The 16,727-nt window shown below is 42.2% G+C and overlaps 1 protein-coding gene across 1 annotated transcript in view; it reads left to right on the plus strand.

Moving 5' to 3' along the window:
* CACHD1 (cache domain containing 1) overlaps positions 1 to 16,727 on the plus strand; it is a 199,094-nt gene that overhangs the window by 126,355 nt on the left and 56,012 nt on the right. The window contains exon 4 of the mRNA XM_075002823.1: positions 10,506 to 10,612. Coding sequence (XP_074858924.1) covers positions 10,506 to 10,612 — 107 coding nt within the window. The remainder of the gene's footprint in view (positions 1 to 10,505; positions 10,613 to 16,727) is intronic.

Consider the following 16,727-nt stretch of genomic DNA (forward strand, 5'->3'; position numbering starts at 1 on the left):
GGTGGAGAGAGATCAGCGAGGGTAATACCTTCTCTTCCTGCATTCCCCAGAGGGTGTGTCAAAATCAGACACCCCGTGGCTCCTGTTTTTTAAATCTTTTTTCAAGTACTACCTATCCTTTCATGACTGACAGATCCAGGATTCAGTCTGACAGCTTTTAAGTACACAAGAAGAGAAGTACTGATGTGACTTGACATTTTAAATCAAGGTTTTTGTTACTTCTCTACCAGGTAATTTAAAGCAGGCAATTTCTGCAGTACTGTGAGCGTAGAAAAGTGTGTGTAAGTAAGAGAGGTAATCACATTGGAGGAGGGAAAATTGGGGCTTGAGAATGTTCCAGATACTCTCAAATAATCAACATATCTCATGATATATATTCCTTTATTAAAGAATTATCCTGCTGTCAGCACCAACCGGGCCTCCTTGGCTATTTCCTATCCTTTTAAAATGTCAGCATCCTTCCCGTAAGATTTCACATTCCGTAGTCTTTCTCAGTATTATTTATCTGATATTCAAATATGTATTGAATATTTCATATAGATTATAGAATGGTCAATATTTTCATTAATGATGTGGCTGTGGGAGTGGAGAGCATGCTTATAAAAGCTGCATATGACACCGTGCTGGGCTGTTGAATGCTGCATGAAGATCTCCGTTCTATCCCGGTATCTCTCACAGGGCTCCTGTTAGAGATGTTAACGTTTAGACGGTTAACCAGTAAGACTCAGCCTAAATAGATGAGCCTTTACTGGTTATGGTTTTGACAGTTAGTGAACAGAAAACAAATTGGAGCCTTTACTGGTTATGGTTAAACCATGGGTTGGGGGTTGCTCCACTCCCACATGACCTTCCGTGGCCAGGGGGCGCTCCAGTGTGGCTGGACCAGCCCTTGTCCACAGCAGGCTTGGCACTAGCACGCCACAGGTGAAGGCTCCCTAGTGCGGCTGGAGCTGGCCCTGCCCACAGCAGGCCCAAGTTCACTGCAGGCAGGAAGATTCCAGGCCAGGTTTCCCAACCCCTGGTTTAATCGGTTAACTGGTTAAACTTAACGTTTGACCAGTTCGCTAATTAAATGAGATTTTTACATCCCTCACTCCTGTGCACTGTCAGTGAGTACCTATGAAAATGATTGTGTGATGTGAGTTGCCTGTGTCCCTTTTCCCCTGGGGAAGAGTGGCCAAACTACGAGCTCTTTTATAGTTAAAGTGTGGCTCTCAGACCCCTGCCACCTAACAGACTAGGGGGAGCTTGCCCTGTATTTGGGTTAGGGGCTTCTGCCTTGTGTAACTGGGAATTTAGAGGCTTCAGCGTGCAGGCTTTACCTGATGGCGCTCAGGGCTTCCTTTACTTGCAGCCAGGCTGAAGCCCAAAGACTCCCCACCTGTGGGAAAGCAATCTTCTAACTCCACCACAGGTCTAAAGCCCTGTTCCACCAGGTGTGCTGTGGCTCTCAGATTGCTAAAGATAGTCATGTGGCTCAGAGGGTCAGTAAGTTTAAACACTCCTGCTGTAAGATCAAAACAAAAAAAGCAGTCCAGTAGCACTTTAAAGACTAACAAAATAATTTATTAGGTGGTGAACTTTCATGAGGACAGACTCACTTCTTCAGACCATAGCCATACCAGAATATTGAGGCTGTTCTGGTATGGCTATGGTCTGAAGAAGTGAGTCTGTCCCCATGAAAGCTCACCACCTAATAAATTATTTTGTTAGTCTTTAAAGTGCTACTGGACTGCGTTTTTGTTTTGATAGAATATAGACTAACATGGCTATCTCTCTGTTACTGCCCTAGGATCTAATTTGCAGACTTTTTTTGCACAGAACCCCTGCCTGAGTCAGTGCACAAAATGAGCAGTGCTCTCTTGATGAGCAACTGTTCAGCATCGTCTCTGCACTGCTCCACAGGTGGTGCAAGGCCTTTTTATTGCATGCTATTCAAATCTTGCTCGAAGACACTGGAATAAATAGTATGTGATCATGTAGTTAAATATTGTATCATTAAGGTTGCACAGGGTACCTTAATTTTGGTATTTCCGAACTTTTGAGTGCTTGCCTTTGCAACTTTAATCATATTCTTTTAAAATAGGTTTTTGTGGTTTCCTAGGTTTAAAAAAGCAAGCTGAAAAAACTTCTTACATCTTACTATTACCCCATGGGACATCAGCAAGATTAACCTTTTGATTCCTTTTGAGCCTTGACCCTTGAGCTAATGGAGTAACGGATTAAAATGGTACATTGTCCTCCTCTGTAGGGCGTGCTCTTTGCCATGGGATTCACAGATATGTGCTGACAGCAGCTAAATACCTTAGAGGTCGTGGGCTCCATGCTGGGCTCTGGAGGGTAGCTGCTGTAGTGGGCACAAACTTTTCTGCCTGTTTCATCCCAAGCTTGACTCCTTCTGCCCTTCTTCTCCAAGCTGTCCCACTCCTGCCTCTCTCTCCCCAACCATCAACCTTACTTCTCCTTGTCACAGTCTCCTGGCCTATCCACTCCCAGTTTCCACTGCTGGGGCTTCTCTTCCCAGTCTGCTTGCCCAGCCTTCCCAGTTCTCTCCAGATCCTAGTCAGACCTGTTTCCCCTCCCTCACACTCTCTTCCTCAGCATGCTGGGTCTCTAGTCCCGGTCTCTCCTCACCCCTCCAGTTGCAGGTCTAGTCTATGCCATCTCCTCCCGTTTCCCTCCCCAGCTCCTACTCCTGGTCTTTTTACACAGCCAGATTTGATCACTGAGTCCCAATGTCCTCATTCAACTGGTCCCAAAGCCCCCCAACTCCCAGTTATAATTTCTCTTCCCCACATTTATGTCTAGTCTCACCAAATTCCAAGGCCCAATATGCTACTTTCCCCTCCCCCTTTGCTTTCAACTCGGGGAGCTGTTTCTTTCACCGTGCCTGGGTGCCAGTGGGAGGCGAAGGTCACTAGGAACACAGGAGAGACTAGCTCCTTGCTCTCCATTCCCATACTTGGCCTACCCTGTCCTGGAGCAGCAATACCAAGGGAACATCCAGCTTCATCTCTGTAGTCATGGGCTGGAGCATGCAGTCTGCTCAGTAGCTGGTGCTGTCATGGGCTCAATGAGGATGGAATTTTAGGAGATTTATAGTTGCTATAATCTAAATAGTCTCTGTTGAGCTACAGGTTGTCTCTCTCTCATCCAGTACCCTGGGGACCTGACTGGCGCTGGATGAGAGAATTTGCTGTGTGACAGGAGGTCAATATTTTCTAGCACATTACTAATACTTCCGCTGCTCACTGTGCTCTTAGAAGAACAAAACAGTAGATATGTAGCAGTTTAAAGACTAAGAAAGTGATTTAGTCGGTGATGAGCTTTCGTGGGGCAGACCCACTTCATCAGATCAATAGCTTTTCCAGTACAGACTGACATCTGTAAGTACAGATGCCCAAAAAAGAAATTTGGGGTAGATTACAGCTAAATAACAGCACAGAACCCTGATGGCTGTAAAGAAACTTTATTGGACCACATAAAACTTGGCCACGCCCATGATAAGTGGTTGTCTGGCTGGATTATGGAGTTTGCTGGATGAGAGAGTTCTGGATTAGAGAGGTTCAACTCTAATGTGAACTACAGTTTTATTCAAAGGCTTATGACTTAACCACATTTGGACACCTTTTCCTGCTAAATTTCAAGTCCCTGCTCCAAAGCATGGGGTGCTTGAGTTCTTGAAAGAAAAGGTTGGCAGGAGAATTTACTTCCCCTCATTTTAGTGAAATTCAGCTGGAAGCAGATATCCAGCCTGGAAATTTTTTCAGCCTAAATGTTTCAAGTTGGGCAAACTTATCTGCAACCTCTTTTAATGATACATGTCAGACTATCTTAATATTGGGTTGTGCTGCCAGTCCTGCCCTTATGTGCTGGGTTTTTTTTCCAGGGCAGCAAGGGAGAACAGGCAGGGAGGCCTGTCCTGGCTCTCAGTGCCAGAATATATTCTTTCCATTTTGGAATTATGAGTTTGCTCCATTTATCCGTGTTTTTTAAATCCTGCCTTCGGTCTCTGTAAGTTAATGGTAGTTTAAGACAAGTTTTATTTCTGTGCACACTTGTTTTTTCTAATGAGGACTTTGAATAATTGTGCTAATTAGTTGAGGCTCTGTCCTCTCTTCTTTACTTTCCCCACTAAGTAATGGTGTCATTCTTGGTTTAGTTCTCATATCATATTGCCATCCTTTTTGTTGCAGCTGGTCTGCTTTCAACTGTGGTCTTGCAACTTCAGCAAAGTTGGATCTCATAGCTCAGGTGTCTGCAACCAAAATAGTGAGAAGACCCATTTTTTCAAATTTGTTTATAAAATCAGTACTTCAAGAGCCGTAATGCACGTGAATACGAGACAGTCCTTAACAAATAAAGTCAAACCATTCTTTTTTTGTAATGCAATCTATGTAAATATTTACCCCTTTTCTGAGTCCTAGTAGGCTCCAAGATCAGTCCTATCTAGTGGTAATTACTACCAGAAATTAATTGGCGATCCAAAGGGGGTCTATTTAGGACCATACAGTAGCGCAGGGGGTCAGCAAACTTTATTATTTTGGGCCCCACTTTTTGTCCATGCAATTAGCATGGCCTATCCACCATCTTGTCCAATGCCCTGGAAGTGAGTGTAGGTCTCCCATAAGTTATGTGCAGTGGTGGGGGCAAGAAGAGGAGCCAGCAGAGGCTGTGGGGGGAGGCAGATTGCACTGTGCCCCATTATGAAATTTCATGCCCCCTGCTTAGTGCTTAGAGCAGAAGATGAGGCATCTGACGATGAATTCTTTTTCCAGTATTTCATTGGTTCAGTGTAAGCAGAAGTCCATAAATGGCACACCAAGATTGGAAGTGGCTTTTAGAGCACACTGGCAGCTAAATAGAGTTAACCAAGGCCTGTTTTCAGACACAGGTTTGCAACGCTTGTGAGGCCTGGCTCTCTCTCGGCCTTAGTTGCCCCATCTGTGAAATAATAATTCCTGTCTCACAGAGATATTGGGAGAATGAACCAAAACTTATCTTGGTTGATCCCGATTAGCAGCCTATGGCAGACTTGCTCTTGAAGTTTCCTAGTTGCTGGGATCTACAGCCCAGAGCATGAAGAGAAGCTGGAATCCCATCGGGGTGGGCAGACCCTGAGCCTTCGGTCATCACAGGCCGAAGAGAATCCATGGTGAATGTTACCACACTTTTGCCGTCCAAAGGGAACACTTTGTTTCTTCTCTCTTGCTCCCCGGAGTCCATAGCTTGGGAAAATCTCAGTATTAATTAATTTGAGCACAGTGTCCAAAACCCTAACAGAAACTGTACAGCAGTCAGACCAAGGCAGTTCTATATGGTACCTGTAGTAATGCAGCCTCCCTGGGAGCTGCTTATCCCCAGCCCTTGACTGGCTGGCTCCGTTCACAGCTGGGCTGCAAGCACTCTGCCGGCTGGGCTGTGCTCCCAGCCTGAACCTGCCTCCACAAGGAGAGTGCTTACCTGGCCAGTGAGTGGCAGTGCCCGGGGTGGCTGGCTGCAAACATGCTGCCATCTGGAGTGGCGGCTGAGCTCCCAGTCTGACCCCACATGCATAGCTCTTATTTCCTTAAACAAAAAGGGAGGGGGGGACTCTCCTACTACCTCCTAGCTCAGCTCCACTCCTGCGAACTCTGTGTCTGGCTTTGCTCCCGATGAGCGAAATCCTGGACATTTTCTGATCTTGTAAAAACCCAGCCGGCTAGAGTTAACCGGACTTCTGATAAGCCTAATTCCAGCACCCAGAGCCGCAGAGGAGTCAGCACTCAGAGCTACAAGTGACTCCTCAAAGAGCCACATGTGGCTCTGGAGCTGCAGGTTGCCAACCCATGTCATAGGTGCTTGGAGGCAGATCTCTGAGGAGATCCCAGGGAGTACATGAGGATGCTGTTGGTGATGCAATAGATTAGTGTTTCCTAAACTATGTGCACTGGTGTTCTGTGAACAACTTGCAGGTGTGCCGTGTGTGTGTGACACTTCGTTGGTATTAGACATTGATGGTATTTGCTCCGATACCTGATTAAATTACTTGTTTTGTTTTTGTTTCCATGTTGCTGTTTGAGGGTTTTGGTTTTCTTTTTTGGTCTGACAACTTTTTTTTAAAGAAAATTTTCATAGGCATTCCACATAAAAATATTATTGTTTGGTGTTCTGTGATCTCACAAAGTTTAAGAAACACTGCAATAGATAATAGCAATGCAGGCTAAAGCAGCACTGAATCAAGACACCAGTGCTGGCCCAATGCCATGGACAGCGCTCTTTTGAGTGAGATGCAACAGGCGGGACTGAACATGTGTGGTCAGTGAAAAGGCACACAGAAATTTTTATAAGAGCAAGAATTTCAGCCTCATGTGGACCCTGGTGAAATTTCAGCTGGATAATTAAATTATCTCTGTCTATTCTCCCCCTCTATATATTTTGCTTCCTGGTCAAACTGTTGTGCAATGTTCCAGTAGGAAATTAAATTGCTACCACATTCCACCATAGAGGTGGTTGTAATTCAGTGGTGAGTGAGAGAGTGCGTGGGGTTGGGGAAGAATGGGTAGTGTTTGTGGTTGGTGTACATGTAGTAACAATGTGTATATATGCATGTACAAATGTGCAGTATGCATTATATACAAATGTTGTATATAAAGTGCTTAGGGATCTTTAGGGTGCAAAAAATTAGAGCTGATATATCTTCCCACACAAAAATACTGCATTAAAGTGGAACTAGGGTTAAGACTACATATCAGTAATTTTAGACTAAAAGCCAGGGGCAGTGTTGCCTGTAAGCTGAACATGTGGGTTGCCTCCCAGCAGAGATTCAGGTGCTGCCCAGCTGATTAGCAGAGCTCCCACAGCCTTGCACAGCCAGCAGCATATGTTTATACTGGTGGTGCACATCCCGATATGCCTTGGCGCACACAACAAAATTTATTCCACGCATCAAGGAAAAAATTAGAGGGAACCCTGACTGGGGGTGTTAAGTGCCCCCCTCTTAAAAAACATTATAATGTGCCCCCCATCAAAGTTAAATTAAAAAGAAGCCCAAACATGGTATGAAAATATACAGTTCAAGCAGCCAAGATGAGCCATGCTTCTGTCCTCTAGAAATGTCTTCAATGACCATATATTTTGATTAATGCATTTGATATTTTGAAAATCTTTATCATGGTGCGATCACAGAGCTTGGTTAATGAAACACTTCTGAATGCTTAAGCTTAAACACCCCATCTTATTTCTCCAGTTGCAAGAGAGTCTAATGAATTCTAACTATATGCAAAGCTAGGCTTTGTGCAACATCCTTATTAATCGGTGAGATAGATAAATGTGTAATGCAAGCACTACATTTTCTTTTAAGATTTTTTTAAAATGAATTGTAACTTAGAAGCATGCTACAAAACAAGAGGTTGAATCCCTATTTTAAGTGCAAACCTGAACACATTCTCAAATATAGAGTCGTGAATAGCACTCCCAGATGAGGGAAAGCTGTTACTGGAGCAACCTGAGGCCCTGCTCTCAACTTGTCAGTCTGTCTGCAACACTGTAATTTTTGAAAAACTCATCCAATCAATTTCAAAATTCGAAGGACTAACCTAGATGTCAGTGGGCAGATTCTGTTGGTTTTTGGTGAAAACTGAAAATTACTGATTGCTCCTAGAATTGGGCCCCCCGTTTGGCACATCTGGCAGAAGAAGATCTCTGGCACCCTCTGTTGCTGCCTACACAGATCACAGGCAGGAGTTAACCGGAAAGTCTCTCACTTCATTGCTTGCATAGGCCAAACTAAAAAGCAGTCACATAGCACTTTAACAAAATAATGTATTAGGTGATGAGCGTTCATGGGGTAGAGCGCCATTTCCACATGTGAAGGAGTGGGTCTGCCCCATGAAAGCTTATCACCTAATACGTTATTTTGTTAGTCCTTAAAGTGCATTGTGACTGCTTTTTTGTTTTGTGAAGGTACAGACTAACACGGATACTTCCCTGTGGCTATAGGGCAAACTGCCGCACAGCGGTGCCCTGTGCCACAGGTCACCCCATTCTGCTTCCGCTCTGACCAACTTCCAAACACAGACCTGCATTTGCACTTGAAAAGTTGGGTAACACACAGCTCTGCCAAAACAAGCAATAAAGTGTGCGTCCTCTAATTATGCTTCCTCTGGGCATCTTTGTTTTCTTTTCCCCTTACTTGTTTCTCTAATTGAGGTTATTGGGAAAATTTGTTTATTATTTGCATTGTGGTAGTGCTTAAGAGCCACAGCCAAGGTCAGTGTTGTTGAAGCTACAGAGCAAAGAGGCAGTCTGCATCCCTGAGTGCTGTTTTAGTTCCTAATGTGACTGAAATGGAACTGCTCTTCTTACCGAGCTCTAAGTTAGCATGTGACTTCTTGATAGTTGTTTCTGAATTTTCTGAATTCACTCTTGATTATGAATTTTGGTCACTTGCTATTCAAATGCAATGTTGTTTCTAAATGAAAATTTGTGTTTAATTTTTTTTGGTGTGGGAGGTGGTTAGACCTGCTTCACATGTAACTATTTTAGGCCCTGACGTAGCAAAGCAATTGACTCTAAACAATTGAGTAATCCCATCTCGGTTGAAGACAATGAAATTTTACCATGCACATTTTTTTAACTGAATGTGGGCTAAATCTTCGGTAGAATCTATTTTGTAGTATAGTCCTGCTCTTGGCTGCCACTCCTCAGGGTAGGGGATGTTACTGGCATTGACATGAAAGCCTGTGTCAAGTGTATGTTAACACTTTTCTGTATTGCAACTTTCTGACTCTGGGGTGTGGGAAAAATAAACACGCTTCCCTCTAGCACATCGATGAAGCTGTACACTCAGTGCAGTTGGTCTCTCCCGTGTGGAGGTGGTTTACCTAGAACGCTGGGAAAGGCCATAACCACACCGGTGCATTAAAGCACTGCAATGGCTGCGCTTGAATCTTCCAAGTATAGACAAAGCTGAAGGAAGTGCCTTTCACTGCAGGGCTGCAGTTGTGGCTACAGGAGCGCCTGTAGTGTAGACATGTCCTGAATCCCATTGACAGTTGGTGGAGTTTAAACTCCAAAGTGTCTGCATGTCTTTTGAAAATGAAATTTAGGCTCCTAAATCAGTTAGGTGTTATGAGGCCAAGAGCAGTAATGCCTAAAGAGCTTTAAAAACCAGGGCCTAAACTATAGCAAACGAGATACACTAATCCAGCCCATCTATTATTTTTTATCAAATCTGATGGCACAGTTCCTTTGATCAGATTTTGACTTGTAATTCTAGTAAAATAAAGGCAAGAAATGCTGTCCCTATCTAAGTATTTTAAATAAGAAGCCCATATACTATTATGTGGCATTTTAAAAACCAGACCCAAGTGAGGAGTGCCTTGATATATCCTTAAAGTCATTGTGTAGTTGGGTGTAGGTTTGACTTAAATTTTTGTATCTAAAATGAGGTGCCATAACAATTTCTAAATTATTTCACCTGGTTAATATGGAAATGCAAAATTAAACATATAGGCCGTGTCTACACTAGCCCCAAACTTCGAAATGGCCATGCAAATGGCCATTTCGAAGTTTACTAATGAAGCGCTGAAATACATATTCAGCGCTTCATTAGCATGCGGGCAGCCGCGGCACTTCGAAATCGATGCGCGTTGCGGCTCGTCCCGATGGGGCTCCTTTTCGAAAGGACCCCCCCCCGCCTACTTTGAAGTCCTCTTATTCCCATCTGCTCACGAGCCGCGAGGCGCGTCAATTTCAAAGTACTGCAGCTGCCCACATGCTAATGAAGCGCTGAATATGTATTTCAGTGCTTCATTAGTAAACTTGAAATGGCCATTTGCATGGCCATTTCAAAGTCTGGGGCTAGTGTAGACACTCCCATAGTAAAATATACTGCAGGCAGACTTTCTAATAACATGGAAGTCTCCATTCTTTCCTACAGAGAGTAGGCTTGTAACCCACTTCTATATAGACTTCCAGAGAAGAAGAGGTATAGTGAGAGATGTAACCGTGTATGAATACAGTGCTTGAAGATAGTGAATGCAAGGCTGGTAGAGGAAATGTTCAGGTTAGTAAAGGAGTTTGTATAACTCAGAGCAACGGAATGAAGGCAAGCGAAGAAAAATGTTGTCTGAATAGCTGGAAAACCTTCCTAAAGATGTCTCCTAAGTGGGAATCTTTACCGCTTAGGTCTCTCACAACTGGACAAGATATAGATTCTGCCAGGGAATAGAGCAACACTGGTCTGCAGGGCAACATAGCCTTTTCATGGTCGCTTGCATGTCACAAGGCAGAAAATAAAAATGTGCAGCACATTACATTAGCTAATAGGATGTGGCCAGGAAGTCGGGGAGTTTAACTCACCATACTTTGTGTGTTGGAATTTTCCTTTGCCTGTGCCATTAAAAATGCAAATGGAACTCCAGTTGCTGTTTTAAGACCCAGTAATTTTCCTATAAATCCTTGGCTAGACATTTTTACAAAGTCAGCTTTTGCTGTACTAATCCTATTGTTTGCCATTTCAGGTTTGATGGGAATTTTAACACCAATGTTTCTAGAACTATTAGCTGTGATCGATTGTCTACCACAGTAAATAGTAAAGCTTTCAATCCTGGACGTGATTTAAACTCTGGTAAGTAATACAAATATTTTTCTTTGCTTTTGTTCTTTTTTTCACATTAGAGTTTTTAATATTTGGTTGGTACAGAGGATTAACATAGTGTGCTATACCAACAAGTTTTCATTTCTCCCTGAAACTGGCATGTAGCTCTTAATTTGCAGTTTCATGATTGAAAGATGATACGTAAATGAACACCTTTAGTCTATGTACTTTTTAAATATAAAAATGTCATGAAGATTTATTCCCACCCACCATGTATAATGTTGTTGTGATTTTTGTACCTATTTGTCTCACCTGCTGCTAGAATTTTTCTTTCCAAGCCCTGACTGCTGTGGCATGAGTAGTATCAGCTGTTGATAGACCCATACGGAGATATTGCTCTGATTTTTCTTAGCTTTAGTTCAGGTAATATGCAGCTGCTTTTCCAATGATTTGCAAAACTACAAGGATATTTTAAAGTATTTTCTTTGTCTTGTCATGGAGTTTCTGTCTTGAGAGTTGACCTATTTGCTTGATATACTTTTTAAAGCTGGAAATGTGCTTGCAACCTAACGTTTCTGTTTTACCCCTGGAGAATTCAGTCTTTTGGACCTATGCCAAAGGAATTTTTTCCCCCTCAATCATATCAGCTTAGGATGGCTTTGGGTTACAACTTTTAAAACTGTTTTTACTGTGGACTTCCATTTTGCATAGTTTTATTTAACTACTGATGCAGGACCAGCAGACAACTTTGATTCTTGGGAGTTCTAAAGAATAAGAAGGTGTTTTCAACTTCCCATCATTGGATTTTTCTGTCCACCTCTCCCTTGTAGTGACTTTGAATTTGGCCATCTTGCAACAAACTTAATCAGAGGAGTACAAATTGGGGTGTACAGGCTGAACCTCTATAGTCCAGCACTCTGTCATCCAGCAACATCTGTGATCTGACATGATTGTAGTTAACCAGATGTCCACTTATCGTGGTTGCGGCCAAGTCTCCTGTGGTTGCATAAAGTTTATTTATAGCCACCAGTCCTGGCTCTGTGTTCTGTGCTGTTATTTAGCTGTAATTTACCCATAAATATCTCTAAGAGCCCAGTAAGCAATGGAAGTGTTGGTAATGCTGCTGGGCAGTATTGACCTCCCATGATCCAGCAAATTCATTTGGCACCAGTCGGGTCCCAAGGGTGCCAGACTGTAGAACCTCTGGTTTTGTACCTTTTAAAACTCTGTTGTGTCTAGGTGATTCATCCCCGTGGCCATAAATCAATGTTGTGCACTTTTAGGTTGGCACCAGCAATCAGCTTGTTTTTTCCCTTCCTTTTCCTTCTGTGGGCACCCTTCATTTCGCTTTCTGACTGACTGGTGTAGAGATGCTAAAATTTTGTCCACTGAAGATTTTCTACTTGCTAGGAGTCTACCGGCCACATTCATTTTCCTAAATGAATTTGCAATTTGCACCATCCTCAATTTCAATACAGAAGATGGCTTGAAGAAGTTATATGTCCCAACCAAGAATCATTCAATTGTGGGACTGAATGGGACCTGAAAAGGTCCTCTAATCCAGTCCTTTGCACTCAAGGTGGGACTAAGTGTTATCTGGACTGAGATGGGTAACAAAAAAGTGGCCACCTCATGGAGTTATTCCCAGGAAAGCCACTGCTGCTATATTTGTGCGTCTCTGCAGGTATTGGGCAATCACGACTCTCATTGGCCACAGATTGCTGTTCACGGCCAATGGGAGGGTGAGAAGTGGCGCGTACTGGGACACCATTTTCCATAGCTCCCATTGTCCACCAACGGCCATCTGCAGCCAAGGAGAGCTGAGATCACCCAGTACCTGAAGAGGCACAGGTAGATATAGAGGGGGTCTCTGGCAGATCAGATCCATCCTGCAGGATGGTATTTGCCCACCCCTAATCTAGAGCATCCTTGACAGGTGTTTGTCTAACCTGATCTCAGAAATTACCAATGACACAGATGTCACAGCTTCTCTAAGCAATTTATTCCACTGCTTAACGACCCTGACAATTAGGAACATTCTCCCTAATATCCAACCAAAACCATGCTTGCCACAGTTCAGTGCTTTTTGTCCCATCCTTAGAGATTAAGGGGAGCAGATGTGCTCCCTTCTCCGTGGAACTACTTTTTATGTAAGTGAAAACTGTTGTCATGTTCCCCCCAAGTCTTTCCTTCTCTAGACTAAACAAACACCATTTATTCAATCTTCTCTCCTAAGTCATGTTTTCTAGACCTTTAATCGTTTACGTTACTCTTCATTGATCTTTCTCTAATTTGCCCACATCTTTCCTGAAACGTGACATCCAGAACTACACACAGTACTCCAATTGAAGCCTGGTCAGCACAGAGTGGAGCGGAAGGGTCACTTCCTATGTCTTGTTTATAATACTCCTGCTGATATATCCCAGAATGATGGTTCCTTTTTTATGACAGTGTTACCTTGTTAACTGATATTTAGCTTGTGATCCACTGTGTCCTCTATATCCCTTTCCACAGGACGTCCTTTCTTGGTTGTCATTTCCCATTTTGTATGTATGCAACTGATTATTCTTTCCTAAGTGGAGAACTTTGCATTTGTCCTTACTGAATTTAATGCTGTTTATTTCAGACCATGTCTCCAGTTTGCCTAGCTCATTTTTAATTTTAATTCTTCCCTCCAAAGCTCCTGCAACCCTCCCAGCTTGTTGTTATCTGCAAACCTTATAAATGGTGGTGTGCATTATCCAACTCATTGATGAAGATATTGAACAGAACCAGACTGAGAACTGATCCTCTTGGAGTACCCTTCCCACTACATACATATACTGCTTCTCCATTATTGGAATGGCAGGCTACATACTTGCATCCATGTTAAAGGTGATCAGCAACAAACCATGTAATAGAAGTCCTTGAGCTTCATCTGGACCACAGGGCATCTTTTTATTTTTAAAAATGCTGATTAGTATTTATTAAAATATCTGGAGCAGTATCTAGTTAAAATTGTTTATACAACAAGTGCCCTTACTGTAAATTATGAAAACTGAAAGAATTTTTAAGAATCTAATATACTCATGATCTCTCTTGACTTATTCTTTTTCTTTCTTTTATTATGGAGAATTGCAGGTTTTGGGAAGTCAGTTTCAGTCTGCTTCACTTTCCCCTACAGAGTGCTGCAATATTTGGCTTGCATATTCTGAAATGAAGGGAATGTTTGTTTTAGTCAAATTCCTGTTAAAGCATTTATTTTACTTCTGGAAGAATGCCTGTTGGCCTCACATTTTGTAGAAGCACTTAGAAAAAATAATTCTCCATAATAAAATAAGCAAAAAGAATTTGGGAAATAGACAGAGATTGACTCATCTCACATAGTCCACTACACAATCATTTGCTAAGGGTAAATTAGAAGTAGCAATCTACTAATTACTCAGTGCTGCATTTTCAATTGCTTGTTGCAACGTCTTTGATTTTCAAAAATTTCTCTGAGGCAGCAGACATTTGGATGCTGCTATCAGTTACAGTTCAATAGGCTAAACTCTTACCAGCATAGAGGGAAGCCGGTGTTTCAAATTGTTCCATTTTCAGAAATACATCACAGTTGCTGGTTGGGGCAGCAATTAAAATGTCTGTGCTAAGTCTTCTAAATTCAAAAGATGGGAAACAGAAAGTCAACTATTTCGGAAATACCCCATATAAATTTCAGAACCTCAGGGCAAACTCTGGAAGACACATTTAATCAAATTTACAAGAGAATGACAGTTCTGTCCAACACGGATATATTCTCTTTGGTCCAGTTTTCTCACTAATTTAAAATCTAACTCTCTGATTCCATTAGGCCTGAACCCAGCAATACCTTTTATTTCGATACTGGTGCTGCACAACCCACCACACTCCTTACCTATGCACCTGCCTAGAGTTTCCTCATGATGTTCTATTCCCTCTTACTGATGCCCTGTGTCCTGGTCAGCACATATGGTCAGAGTAAAGAGCTCCCGTTAAAGGAGGTGCTTTGGAAGCAGCTCAGGTGGGACCCTAGAGTTGTATTTTCACTACAGGTAAAAATTCTGGAGCACCTTGCCAGTGATGCAGTATTTTCAGACCTCTCACCTTTTGCTTTTAACTGTCCATCACTCCTGCCCTGTTTGTTTTTAGGATGCAAACTCATTAAGAGTCTGAGCCATGAAAGTTCATTACCTAACAAATAATTGTTAGTCTTTAAGGTGCTACAGGATTGCTTGTTTTTCTGAAGCTACAGATTAACATGGTTACCCTTCTGAGACTCATTAAAGAATTAGTATTTCTTGGCAAATATGTATAAGGTGCTATTTAATTTTAATTTTTTGATCTGGTAATTTTATGTTGTGAGAGGAGGGCTATAAATCTTGGATCGATTCCAGTTTTTTGTTTTATTATTTATTTAATTGAGACAGTGTAAGAGCAATAATGGTTATATGATTCAAGCTACTGAAAATGAGGTGTGCAGTGATCAGTAGGTTGCTACTTCTAATTTATCCTCAGCAAATGATGGTATGGTGGACTATGTAAAATCAATCGATCACTGTTTAATTCCCCGGGAACAAGTGTCTGCATCACAAAAACCATTACCACCTCTGTAGTTGTCTCTGGTAAGTGGCTATCCTGTTGTTTAGTCTCAGTAGAGAGGCCAAGGACTGGAACTGACTTCAGTCCCTGGAGCTGTTTCCTTTTGGACTGAGGTTTGATGACTATCTGGTAGGAGGGCGTGAGAAAACTTGCAGTAGGTGTGCTACATCTGTTTCATGGACAGAAGACTCCAGCCTCCCGTTCCATGAATGAATAAACAACTTCACCTCAGGAGAGATTTTTATCCAGCACATTTCACCAGGAGTGATGCTAGTACCATAGCTGGTCAGCTGATAAATCTCTTCCCTAAACCCCTCTTCTACACAGTACTGCTGGAGAGTTTGGGCTGGTGAAGATACTGTATGTGGGAAAGCGTAGGCAGGAGGTTTTCAGGGTATGGATGAGAGTTTAGGGTATTTGCTTGGGAACCACTGTTTCTTGACACTTTGTGTAAATGCCTCCTCCTGGATAGTCCCACAACCAGTCCAGTGGTTTTACTATCAGTTAGCCTTTCAAAGCCAACAAAGTGAGCTGGGTTTAATTCTGGTTCACAACATCATTTGATTGTTAATTAGGTTCAAGTTTCAGAGTCCTTTATTTCCAAGGAGAAGGAGGATGTACAAGTAAGGACACAACTTGACTTACAAATCCAGGGTTAAATTTGCAGGTCTAGCAGGTAGAAAGAAGATTTCCTTAATTGTAAACTGAACAAATTCACGCTGTAATCAGTAAGAAACAATAAACAACGTTCTCCTTGATGCTGTTAAATGAGAATCACTCTTTAAAGAACTGCGCGCGCTCCCTCTCCCTCTCCCTCTCCCTCTCCCTCTCCCTCTCTCACTCTCTCTCTCTCGTTTAACATTGTTTTTAAAGGATATGCTAGAGGTAGCCTATAGCACTCTTTCCAATTTCATACTCAACAAGAGAATTATAACTGTTCTATGATGCATAATCATATTGAATCTTTTTGGATTTTTTTAACTAAATGTTAGCGCTGCACTTGGAAGATTAATTAGTTTATGATTCTGCCATGCTTTGAAGATGCAAAATACAGTTTGTAACCGCTAAGTATTATCATTATTCTCTTTGAAGTTTTACAAAGCTCCACCAAATAGAGGTCGTCTTCTCAAAGTCCTTCATGCCTTGGTATTAGTTTGTAATTGCAGAGAGGGGGAATATCCATCAGTAACATCTTTTTTGCACTCTTAAACTTTTTCCCTCATATTTACAGAAGAATTAAGGAATTGTGCCAGTAGCTTTTCAACTTTTAGTGTTTGAGTGTTCAGCTTCCACAACTTATTTCCAACAAGGGAACTTTATTGGGTGGCATGGTTGGTTTCCGTCTCTGTTACTAGTAGGAGATAGAATTCTAGCAAGTACATTTTAAACAGAGTGTATGTATATCACACTATGTATTAGAGGGAATATGGATAGAGATGATGATGATAATGAGCCCCGGCAAATGGAAAAGGAAAGAGAACGTTATCCTGCGCTGAAAGCAGGCTGTTCTATTCAGGCCACTGTCCTGGCCATATCTTTAGAGGCACAT

This window comes from Carettochelys insculpta, chromosome 9, assembly GCF_033958435.1.
Source record: "Carettochelys insculpta isolate YL-2023 chromosome 9, ASM3395843v1, whole genome shotgun sequence".
Lineage (NCBI taxonomy): Eukaryota > Metazoa > Chordata > Testudines > Carettochelyidae > Carettochelys > Carettochelys insculpta.